Source organism: Saccostrea echinata, unplaced genomic scaffold (genome assembly GCF_033153115.1).
Source record: "Saccostrea echinata isolate AGI-Se365-2 ecotype Australia unplaced genomic scaffold, CSIRO_AGI_Sech_v1 ptg000009l, whole genome shotgun sequence".
Classification (NCBI taxonomy): domain Eukaryota; kingdom Metazoa; phylum Mollusca; class Bivalvia; order Ostreida; family Ostreidae; genus Saccostrea; species Saccostrea echinata.
The window spans coordinates 33,101,700-33,115,174 of NW_026889758.1; the positions used below are offsets into that span (position 1 = coordinate 33,101,700).

Here is a 13,475-nt window from a genome sequence, read left to right on the forward strand (position 1 = left end):
GTTTATATTTGTTTCTTAAAAAGATCATTGATTATTGACATCAGAGTGGGAAAAAAAGTAATTTCACAGGTCTTTTGTACTACCTTACATGTCCAAAATGAATCTACACTCTAACAGATTGAGGACAAAATTGTTGATATTGAAACACATGGTACATTTGAATATCAGGGGGAGCTAACTGGTTACTTACTGGGTTACTGATTTGTCTCCCCAGGGACAAGGACTCACTCTCCTCTTGGTCACCACCCCTGCTGACTCTAAGGGCAGCCAGTCGCCTGCGGAACTCCATCTCTCCCCACTACCATATCTACCAATAAAAAAATATCTAAACTTTTACATTTTATTGTAGTTACCTTACCTCAAATAATGAACTTATCACTTCCTCCCAGAATAACAATAATCTTATATGATGTACACAGTGACACTGTATCTGTTGTGTACATAAACTTGCATAATAGTCAACCACTGCCAAGTGCTGTAATTAAATTAATAAATCAAATAAGAAACATTCATTTACAACAAAACTATCCAGAACATTTTTCTTGTATATTATCAAAAGTTTAATGTACAGCATTCATATTGCATTTGTAACTTTTTTTATGTTTGTTAAAACATCCAACGATACATTTTCCTTGGTACCAGTGATGCAGAATGTCTGGAAGGGAAAACAAATATATGACAACTATTAGTGTCAAGTTAATTTACTATCTAATTAGGATGATATTCTCATGTAATCAAACAGTCTCCTGAAACTGTAATAAACATGCAATTGCTACGAAAACAGTGTGGAAAGGGGAGTAACTCCAGCTGCAGTTTTTTTTTCTTCTGAATTTCACACCATGATTACCATTTAATAAAAATTATTTCATCTGATTTTCAAGTAATTTTAATCAAACAACTCTATTTCTTAAATAAAAAAAGCTCAAAGGGTATCAGCTGTAGACTTAGCCATCAAAAAAATTAATAATAATAATATGCAAGTAGAAACATAAGGAAAAATTTGGGTTTACATGTATTTTTATCTTGCGTAATTTCGATCACTTCCTGGTACCACTAACCTGTGCCTATAGATACGATTGACAAGTAAACTAAAAAATGAGGACCTTTGGTTTAAATACAAATTTAGTACTGTATGTAAGATCTTGAAAACAGTTGTCAGTTTTTGATGAACTTTTAAGTCATGGAGGAACACTTCCGAATCTTTAAAATCTTTTTCAATATAAAAAGAAAAAAATTAAGTACAATGTGTACTAGAACCTATATCCCTCACAAAATGCACTAGTATGACAAAAAAATCATCATACATTTAAATTGTTCTCTCATACCAATGTCACATGGTTTCAATGACTGGTAACAGTGAGCCAAAAATGTTCAAGGCCATTTTATTTTAAAATTAAATTTAAGCCATGTTTTAAAAGTTTACTATGTCATCAAAAATTCATGCAACATCAATATTCTTAGTGAACTCATATAAAACAATTGCAGTCTTCTTTACTGGGCTTTACAAAGGAAACTAAACACGATAAGAAGAATTAGATAAAAGCTATGTAAAACATTTGGAATGGGTTGGTCAACTAGAGGACTCAACAATTCCAAAATTTCAAATAAATCATTGCCTCACAAGAAAGAGTAAGATAGCTAGAGTTCATATAACATGAAAAGCATGAATAAGTACTACAGGCAGTTTACATCTTACAGACAATATATTCATCCAATGACTACAAAAATTGCATGAAGCAAATGTCAAAATAATTAACACAAACTAACTTACAGATCTACATAACTTCCTAATTCGTCTGCTAATCATCACCAAATAAGACAATATAATGCAGTCACCAAATGTCTGCAAGATAATTAAATATTCCAAATTTCCTGAGAGATCAACCCACAAGTTTTATAGGACAATTCCTCCCAATGGAAATCAAGCCAACTACTCTGTTCTCCAAGACTGCCCCACATCTTGGTTTTTTTTCTTGTAATTTTGTTATATGTGGTATGTACTAGATAAAACAATATGACTGTCATTTATCTGTATATCTTCATAGACTCAATTGAAGCATGCATGCAGTATTATCAGTTTTTGGGTAATACACTGTACATTATTGATTTCATTAATTTTCTGGAATGTACAGTTTTACACAGTAGAGTTTCAAGGAGGAGATCATCCCACACATCAAACACCAGCATGGAATTAATCAATTTAAAACTGAAGATTGATGTGACCTGGGACAATGTATTTTACAGCCTTTGTAGTATAGGTGTAACATGAAATTGCGCAGAAGTAATATTCATCAATATTGACTATTAATGAGAAATACAAATAACACTATACTCTGCAAAATTAATAAAACATTACAGCAATGATAGTTTTCCAGGTTATTGAATTAATTATGGAGTATTATAAATAGTTCATTAGACTGACCCAGGTCAAACTTGATTCTTCGGTCATGAAGTGCAAAAATCTAACTGACAGGACTCAGAATTCACATGTTAGTACGGATCTGAACATTTTAAAATTTCATTTTTGTACTTTTTACTGAACTACAAAGAAATGTGTTCTACAATAATTGGACAACCACAATTGAAATACCTGTTACACAGTATTACATTATCAATATAGTATATCCTTTGCACAGCCATAGCATATAAGAATGCAAAATGGCCACAAATCCCCTCGCTGGACCCCTGGGTAAGATATAGCATATAAGGATAGATCATAAGGGGAAGTTGTATTCTATCGGTTGTTAAGGGGGACCAACCAACTGATAAGAGAGATAACTTTCCAAGTAAAAAACACCTAGAGTTTATCTTACCGAAGTTTATAGTAATGGAGACCTTTGATTGACTGATTGGTTGATTGCATGTTGTTTAACGTCCCATTCAAGAATTTTTCACTCACATAGAGACATCACAGTATCCTGGTAAAGGGCTTCAAATTTATACATTTACTCAGCACTCAGTCAGGGTCACTGAGCAATGAGGGTTCTTTATTGTGCCAATGCCTACCATAACATGGGTTTTTAAGGTCTCATCTGAAAGACCCATGACTTTCACTTCTAATGCTGGGCGCTTGGCAAAAGAACAGTCACTTCCTAGGTTTACCTCTTAAGTTTGAAGTGGTGTGGCAAACAAGAATCAAACCTGGGCCTTCCAATCAGGAAGCTAATGCCCTACAACTAGGCTACATGACCAGTTGAGACCTTTGAGTAGTCAATTCATTCAGACCCCCAATAAGACAGAAACATTGACTTTTATTTCCTTTTGCCTATATTTTTCATAATGTTTTATTACGCTGTAATGAAAAAAAAAAAATAAAATAAAAAATTTACATCCAGATTTTTAATCCTTGCAGTCCAATCTTTTTATAAAGACTTTTAAAAATGCATTAATGTATCATTTTTGTACCAAATGTAGAATTTTTATTAGTATTACATATTTTTCATAGAAAAAAAAATTTAAGAAAGATAACTCTTGCTGATGGATGTATTATTTTCTTACATTGTGATATTCTGATTTAGGAAGCAGCACACTTTATTGTTTTCTTACATGAATTTAATATGGGACTAATCATTATTTTCATATACATTAGTATTTTTAAATTTATGTTCTGATAATAAATTATTGCTCCTCCCATTCTCATTTCTGAAAAAATAAGCACCAGTTCATTCCATTTGAATCTAATGCTATAGTTGTTGATGAAAATCAATGTTGGGAAGTTTAACAAAATTTGTGAAGTTTAGAGCAGAGGGTCATTACACCTTAAAATACAAAGTTCTGATTTATTCTGTCTGATGTCATAGATCCTCAAATACATGTGACAAGCATTGGTGTTTCTTGAAAGCATTTTCCCAGACTTCCAAAACTTATTAAAGATGATATAGGTTGCACTTAATAGGCTGCACACAATCTAGGCATCAAGTCAAGAAAAGGTAACAAAAGAAAAAGAGGGAAGAAAGGCCAAAAAAATTGCACCCTTAATTATCAAAGCAAAAAAAAGGTCTTTTGTGCATATTTCTTGGTGAGGTGACCCCTCCCCCATAATCTTTAGACACTGGAGGACCAATCCCAATGCTCATTGTAGCACATTAAAGATTATATAGTTACTTTTTTTGATGTAGAGCATGTATTGATACAGTGGTTCATATCTTTAATGATTTTTTCCCCTACAACTCATCTTCAGGGGAACATTTCTTGAAATCTCCAGCCTTAGGAAGGATTTATGATAAACTTCAGCCATGTGGCATGGAATCTGGAAAATCAGGTTTATATTTGATGTAATATAGAAAGGTTTCATCACTTTTTATAACTATGACAATTAATTTTGTCCAAAAAGTGATCAGAAGTAAAGAGGCATAGTGAATTTTGCCCTACCATCTCAAAAAAAGTTTTTATGCCCTCTTACCAAAGATTTGGGGGTATATAGCTTTTGCCCTGTCCATCCATCTGTTTGTCTTTTAGTCTGTTTGTCCGCAAAAAAATTTAACCTTGCCCATAACTTTTGATTGATTGGAGCTATGGCTTTCATATAACACATGTGTATTCCTTGGGACACGACCTTTCTTTGGTAACACCATATTTGACCTTGACCTTGGAGTTTGACCCAGTTTTGCAAAATTTTACCAAACTTTAACCTTGGCCATAACTTTTGAACAATTGGTGCTAGGGCTTTCATACTTCACATATGTAATCCTTGTGACAAGATCTTCCTTTGGATACCAACAACTTTGACCCTTTGACCTTGACCTTGGAGTTTGATCTACTTTTGGAAAACTTTAACCTTGGCCACAACTTTTGAACGTTTGGTGCTAGGGCTTTCATACTTCACATATGTAATCCTTGTGACAAGACCTTTCTTTGGAAACCAACAACTTTGACCCTTTGACCTTGACCTTGGAGTTTGATCTACTTTTGGAAAACTTTAATCTTGGCCATAACTTTTGAACATTTGGTGCTAGGGCTTACACAACTTCACATATGTAATCCTTGTGACAAGACCTTTCTTTAGAAACCAACAGCTTTTACCCTTTGTCCTTGACCTTGGCATTTGACCTACTTTTGGAAAACTTTAACCTTGGCGATAACTTTTGAACAATTGGTGCTTCGGCTTTCACATTTCACCTGTGTATTTCTTTGGAGAAGGCCTTTCCTTGGGCACTATTAATTCTGACCATTTGACCTTGACCTTGATGTTTGACATACTTCTGAAAAAAACATTAACCTTTTCAATATCTATTCAATGGTTGCTGCTAGGACTTTCATATTTCACAGGTTTATTCCTCGAGACAAGACCTTACTTTGGGTACCAATATATTTTATTTGCATTTGAGAAAGTTTAACCTTTGCTATAAGTTGCCATACAGGGGCATCAGTGTTTCACAAACACATCTTGTTTCCTATTGAAAACAAGAAATTATTAGGACACCTCAAGTTTACACCATGTCTTACACTTTCCTATTGGTTTTTGAATTCTCAAAATCAGTAGGCAAGGGAATTATAAAGACTGAGAAATTTGGGCAACAACAGGCCCCATTTACTAAAATAAAAGTAAAAATGGAGGTGGACTGGACACACAATCAACAGAGTAACAGAGTGTAAGGCTCTGCATTGTAGCCCTCAGAGTTAACATAACAAGGAAACTCAGAAATACCATGTACAAGGATTACAATGGCTAAAATAGAAAGGACAGGCTACGATTAGCAGGATCTAGAAAGGCTTGTGCAGAACAGAGGAGGTAGGGTATCATCAATAATGTAGTAATCCACACAGAATTTAAGGCTCAGGCAAGCAATTTGTTTTAATTCAGATCTGATTCTGGGATATTCAACAAAATTCTCCTGGCATAAAAGACTACATGTACCTCAATCAGAGGAATACAAATCTGGTTATTTGATAGAAGAGTCTATACTCCATATAATCACTTTGTTTTTTAATTGCCCAAGAATTAAGATTTTAAAGGATACAATACACTTTCAAAAAGATACAAAGCATGAACAACCTAATCAATATTAATGGAACAAAATTTTCAGAATTTTGAAAGAGGGCTTATTCATCATGCAAACAGGTTGATAAGATCCCCATCCCATCCCCTGCTTTGGACATGAGGGATGAAGGTCTCTAGGGTGGACTAAGGTAAAAGAGAGGGGGCATAATAAAATTAGCATTGGGAATCACTTTCAATTTTGTGATTAATCTTGAAAGGTGCTTGGACACAGATTTGAAGTTAATATTTTCTCAAGTTTTCAGTATAATATCATGACTTATATGTTGCTATAGCATTTCAAACGGAAATAAAATAAAAAACTTATTTTATCTGGAAATTATTGAAACTACAAATTTCGGGACGTGTTTGATTGATACATCCTAGCACTTTCATAAAGCAAACTTTATCCTTAATACTTAAGAAAAGTAAAATTTCTGTTGTGTATTAATGAAACATATTCAAACTATAATCCAGAAATACAAGAAAGCAAAACCAACTCACCAGTATTGTCAATCCGTGTGCAGAGTTTTACAAATTTAACAAACTGAACACATCTGGTAAAATGTAGACATTAACAATAACAGAGCTTGTGCCCTGTTTACAAAAACAATTTACACTTCACGGGTGTGTTCAATTTGTTAAACTCTGCACACATCACTGAGCACGGACTGACAATACTGGTGAGTTGGTTTTGCCTTCTCATATTTCTGCTCTTTTTCTGGATTATAGTTTAATATTTTTCATTAATGCACAACAAAATTTCAATTTTTCTTAAGTATTAAGGAAAAAGTTTACTTTGTGAAAGTACATAGATGTGTCAATCAAATGCCTCCCAAAATTTGTAGTTTTAATAATTTCCAGATAAAATAAGTTTTTTTTATTTTATTTCCATGTGAAATGCTATAAAAACATATAAGTCATGATATTATACTGAAAATTTGAGAAAATATTAACTTCAAATCTGTGTCCAAGCACCTTTAAATAATATCTCTTAAACTTTGATGTCACTGTTATTGTATACAATTATAATGGTTACCAGAGGAAAATCCTGATTTTATATGGGCATTATGAGAAGTTATAGCAATTAAAGTTTTACAAATAAGGTTTGACAAAACAAAAGACAAAAGTGAAACCAAACCAATTTATTTATCAATCATTTCAAGATCAATAATTGAATTTACAGAACAATTGATTCATTTATTTGGGACAAAAGTTCCAGATCGAGTCAATGAAAATCAATAAATCAGTACAACAAGAAATAAATTCATAATTTTTATGATTCCCTTTATCCAACGAGTCATGCTATGCTACATGTGCAATACAAATTAATTCTTCAATTAAATGGGAACAAATTGCAGTAGACTACCTTCTTCTTATCAAAGCCTATTATCATCTTATCTTCATTAACATCAAAGCCTTTGAAGATTCTGCAAAAGGCACATTAGGATTAGAAAGGACAGTATCTTCAAAAGATACTGAATAATGGGGTTAAGGGAGATTCTAAGTAGTCTGCTTATGAAAAGACAACACATATGGGAGCAAGATTGACAACAAGTAGGATTAAGCATGCAAAGGCATAGAAACTTTCACTATAACTCACTTAGAGTTACATCTAGGGAGAGTGAGTCCACAATGTAAGGAAGTGACAACACATGGAAGCAAGAATAACAATGCAAATGAGTGAAATGCATTGAGTAAGATCAGTATTACCCTTTCATGGTCTTGAATTCTCACTCTTGTGCTTACATTGTGGTTTGTCTTCAAACAACATTTAATAAATATATAAATATTGCAAAGTACCATGTAATTTTTTTTGTTTTCATGCTCATCTCAAAAGCTTTCAGTGGTTGCTTATAACCTTTTGAAGAGTGATCTTTGTTAGTATAGCCTGGAAGCAATAATTGTCATTGTTCATTTAGCTGCCAAACAGAGAAAATGATGTCATAAGACAATTTAGATCTAAAACCAGTCTGTATTCCTTTAAAACAAGATTTGTACTTCCCACAACAGCCACGAGCGAAAGTAGAGTTGCAAAATACCAGTAGTATAAAATGAATACCAATTCCCTTTTTTACTTTTATAATGGAGTCAAAAATTTTCATCCAGATTCTAGAATATTTCTAAAGTGGTAGAGTTAACATGTATGAAAACACCAAAACATACTTTTAAATTACTATATAGGTATAAAATGCAAGGTTTTGAAGATTCAAATGACAGGTTAACAAATCTAAACCACCCCACTTATTACTTCTGAAAAAAAGTACTTTAAAATAAAATTTTCTGTTTTGGATTTTAGCTTGATGTTCGATAAAAAATGTTCATTTTTGCTGGGGTTGGCACCTGAAATCCGAATTGGCAGGTTTTATAATAACTATCTATATTATCTAGAGTAACTTCCCTTGCGTTCCCTTTTTTTCATAGAAGTTGATGTGATCCAGATTGTTGCATACAACTTGTAAGAGTATTAAAAGAGTACATAATTATTTAAATAGTTAATTTCAACCACCTATAAAATTCACAACTCGAAAATCGTGAGTATCAATTTAGCTTTAGAGGAAATGGCACAGATTGGCACATGGTTATATTAAGAACTGCTGGCTTCATAGGCACCAGTATCAGGTATCTACAGCTTACAATGTCAAAGAGGAAAATAAACATGTTTTTTTTAATATCCACAGCCAGTCTTCAAGCCAGGTCAAGATTAAAATATCAAACACAATAGCAAATATTTATATCTAGACTGATATAATTTAAATAAGACCTTAGGAGTAAAAGTCTGATTTTTTGTAGTCGAGAGACATAGTAATTCTTACAAGCTACCAGAATTTCCTCAAAATGAAAAATAGGAAACCTGTTTCTTGTTTATTTGTTTTAAATCTTTTAATTGAAATACAATTATTGTTCACATTTAAGAAGGTCTTTTTGTAGTAGTACCGGTATTTTCAGTATGAAAGGTTGTCTATATGTTTTTAAAAACATCAAGTTTTCAGAAAAAAACCTCTCTCTAAAGTACATCTAACAAATCAAGGTAAGAATAAAAATTATTTTCTAAATGGCTTTATCATTAAAATTGATAGTGACAGACTTTTAACATGCCATAGGTACTTTTGTTGGCCTAAAAGGCACAAAAAAAATTATTCAAAAATGCTTATTTCCGTTTTTGGTCAAGCGAGGGGGGTGGGGGTAGGGGGGGGGGCTATCCACTACTTCAAATTTATTTCCTTCTATTCAAAACCTTATTGAAAACACTGATGTTGCATCTATAAACATTCATAATAGATAAGATGATATGGGATACCTTAATAAAGCTGTTTCTGAGATTGTGATCATTTAATGCATTTCAAAAATGCAAATGTACAGACAGAATTTATTTCAATACAAATAACAAGTAGAGAGAATTGTCAAGCAATCAACAGTGCCTTTCTAAGCTGTTACCAGAAATCAATAGAGATTAATCCATTTCATTCATGTTAGTGGGTATACAATTCCTTTGACATTGACATACAGTAGGACAGTAGGCATGCCCATCTAGTCTACTTTCAATTTGATTTCGAGTTCAAAAAGTTTACCCACAGCAAGGTACACTGTACAGGTACACAGATCAATAACCTTTTTAACCAGTCAAACAGGTCACAGGCTGTTGATTTTACATTCTTAATTTAAATGCACAATAAGGTTTCTAAAACTAAAAAGTGTAAGCAATCTCATTACCTGAATCAAAGTCTAGATGATGTGAACTTTCCGTCTCAGAAAATCACCAATTTGAAAAATTTCATGTAACTTAAAGGGCCTGGGTTTGATATCCTTAAATCAATAAGTATTGACAAATAATTCCCTATAACTCAAACACAAAATCTTACAAACTATATTCTCCACTGCTATTGAAAAATTAACACCTGCATGCTGTCCAACTTTTAAAGACCAAAATTCTCTCTCTACCCACCTGTCCTAAGTAAAGGTTAAAGTTCAACACACCTATATTTTCACTGATGCCCCACGCAAAATTCCTCCTTGTTAACTCATTATTCTCTACCTGTGTCCCAGTCACAAGTACAAAGAGGGGGTCAATATCTCATTTGGCTCAAATTACTTAATAAAGAAATCTATGCGACCAGTTCAAACAGGTTTTTCTCCTGGTGTTTTGTACATTATCTTGTAAAAAAAATCTCCAACTCAGGTATAAGGTAGGATACATACATATCATTCACTAAATACCTTTGGTGATATGCATATTTCAGTTTTGCTGCAACACTTTTCTACATCACATATAGACAAACCTTGACAAGCAGTCACGATTTTCATCCCCTCTTACTCAAAATGAATTCCTTTTGTGGCCGCTATGAAGCTAAATATGTACACATAAATTACAAAATATATTCTAAAATAGAAATCTCTCCATGCCAAATATTTGGAGTAATATACTTACCAACCTCTAGAAGTATACACTGTAAGATAACATACCCCACTGACATAACAGCTTCTGGAAGATTTTGCCATGCATAATTTTCATAGAAAAGAGCTAATGTGTGTTTTTAAATATGTTAAAAATAGAGTACAATAAACAAAACAACTTTAGTTCCTGGTTGTATAAACCATACAAGGCTTAAAGTTGCTTAGTAATTTCTAGCCTTTTATCTGTAGGTGCCTAGTTATTATTCAATAACAAACTATGGCTTCATATTAAACATTCCTTCTGACATACATCACAGCATCAAATATTCTATAACTAAACTAATAATCCTTGTAGAAAACACTGAAACCCAAGCAGATGGAAACTCCATAGTCTTGAAAAATTTCATGATTGTTCAGTCATTTCATGATACTCTCTGTTCGTCTTTTAAGCAACCTTCACAATTTTTGAGTTTACAGAGTTATTGCCCTGACAAGTGTTATAGAACCTGTGACCTTGACCTTGCTCTAGGGACCTTGTAATCTGGTCATCTTTGTTATATACTATCCTGTCAGTGGCAATGTTTGAATCAAGTATGGGCTTTTTTCATGCCCTGCATTACAAATTTGTTGTCTACATGCATTTTTTTTAATCAATGCAACCTTGACCTATAACTTACCCCCTCAACATATTATGTTACCTTTATGGCCAGTACAACTGAACTTCATGCAGTATCTAGAATATCAATGTCTTGAATAAAATGGATAAGTCTAACTGATTTGGAAGTTCCTAGCACTTTTTCTTTCATAAGTATTTTCCCCTCTCAATATCTCGAATTCTAAGAATCTCGAACTTTGTTCTCTGTCCCACTGAGTTCAAGATAATGAAACTTTACTGTATCTGTTTCATATTTTTGTCCATTTAACAATTTACAGATATTTCAAAAAGTCATAGACTCTGGTTTTCAGAGAGATCAAAGGACTTCTAGTAATAATCATAATATAACCCCCACCACCATTACCACAACTCTCTCTCTCTGGCCTTCACCACACGTACGCCACACATTACTCAGGAGTAAAAAAAAAAAATGAAAGAATGAAGTAACCAATGATTTGAATTGATTCCTACCAAATTCACATATATACAGTCTACATGAGAGCCTAAAAAGACCAAGGTCTGATAAAAACATACATTTTTTTTTTCAGATCAAACACTGATTTCCTAGTTCAAGATACAAGGGCTATGATATTCAAATACACACATGATGGATTAATTCATTAATCTTGACTGAATCTTTGAAATTGAACAAGAACATTCAAATTTTAATCCATGCAGTTCTTAATTGTGAACATAACCATTAGAAAAGAAAAATATTTCTATAACAAAAAATTATTGTTTATCAGATTAAAAGAGTAGACAAATTTTTAATAAAAGACGTAGAAGGAAAAATATAACCCACCTGAATCAAAAATACCAACAGAACCTTTTTGCTTATATATTATTCATTAATTTCATGTACTATTAAATGATAAGTGTCTAATTATATGGTAAAATTATTCAATTATTTACAAACAATTGAAAGATTGGGATGGGCATTGAGTGCATCATGCTTATGCTAATGGGACATTAATTAACATTGGACCCTCAAAGTGTCATGGATTACCTTTACACCCATGAAAGATCATGGTTTTCTTATTGATTTTGGAAAAGAGACCTTTGTTTGTTTTATCAAACTGTAAAGCTGCTATTTTCAGTCTCTTAAACACATGTATTTTGTTCATATTTTGGCACATTTCAGTAAAAATGTAGTACTGGGATTTTTCATAAGTAATAAACATCTTTCTGTATATTTTCAACAGGGATTTAATGTCATTGCAGAAGCTTATCTGTCTGAACAATTTAAAAAAAGAGAAGGGGGTGGCTGTATATTTTACTTAGAGTGACATCTTATCTGCCAGAAATATTGGTTGGTGGTTTTTTTGTTTGTTTGTTTTTGTTTTTTTTACAATTTGGTTAAAAATTTACAATTGAAATATCACACATTATACTAGGATTAAGACTTTAATTCTATATATACAATGCATACATGAAGATACTTTATAATGATTTAATCCTAGAGTGTAAGCCACTTCCAGCAAATTTTGAAAATCGGAAAGGGGGGGGGGGTCATCTTAAATACAAGTAATAGATGGGCTGGAATAGTTATGTCAAAAGAATCCAAGTCTACATACCTGTATACACATGATAAATAAGATAAATAATTCAACTGACAGAAAATTATCAATAATGAAATAAAACAACTTTCTTTAAAAGCTTACATAATTTCCAGTCTTTCATCGGTCAAGCTTCTTTAAAATATTTTAAGCAAACACATGGACAACGTAATGCACAGTTGTTAACAATGCAGTCGAGCAGGAAATTAAAACAAAGAACAACTTGAATCTCATTAACTGGGCGTTAATTAGAAGTAGTCGCTGATCGTGTCAATGTGCTAATGATAAATATTTAATGTTTTAGTATGACAAAGAGGCAGGGCAACAAAAAATGACCATCACATGACTTTTAAATGAACAATAATACGTTACAACGTAGAAAAAAGATCCGATTCATGAATGAAAAATATTTAATACTGGTACTTACCACATAAAATCTCACTTAAAATGTATTGTCTTTGACAGAAATCGTACTCATAAATTTCCCCCAAGATTGCCGCCATCGATATCCAGCTTTTTAGTTTTACACTTTCTACCAGTTTCTTCCACGTTTTCTCTGCAAAAGGTGAAGGTCACGTGATCGTTCTCATCCTCCTTGCATTGTCTGCCCCTGAAATGTTCAAGTAGTTTTTGAGCGGAAAACGGATGTAATATTTTTTAAAAATATATATATAAAAAGAAAGAAAAAATGGGAAAAAGCAAATAGGGCAAATTTCCAATTCTCTGTATACAAGATAACCACGCATAAATTTCCACTGATTCACATGATACCGATGATACAATATCATGAATATGTCCTTGACTTGGGGGATGTGGAGGGTGGTCACAGCCGCAAGGGTATTCCCACGAATTTTAGAAGGGTTTGCTACATATGCAATTTATATTTTTAAAA

The 13,475-nt window shown here is 32.7% G+C and overlaps 1 protein-coding gene across 3 annotated transcripts in view; it reads right to left on the reverse strand.

The window, feature by feature from the left end:
* LOC133182233 (transient receptor potential cation channel subfamily M member 3-like) overlaps positions 1-13,147 on the reverse strand; it is a 94,335-nt gene extending 81,188 nt beyond the window's left edge. For all 3 annotated transcript variants that reach the window (XM_061316991.1, XM_061316990.1, XM_061316989.1), the window contains exons 1-2: positions 13,011-13,147; positions 191-307 (exon numbers count right to left, since the gene is read on the reverse strand). In XM_061316991.1, coding sequence (XP_061172975.1) covers positions 191-289 — 99 coding nt within the window. In that variant the 5' untranslated portion in view covers positions 290-307; positions 13,011-13,147. The remainder of the gene's footprint in view (positions 1-190; positions 308-13,010) is intronic.
* Between the last annotated feature and the right edge of the window lie 328 nt (positions 13,148-13,475).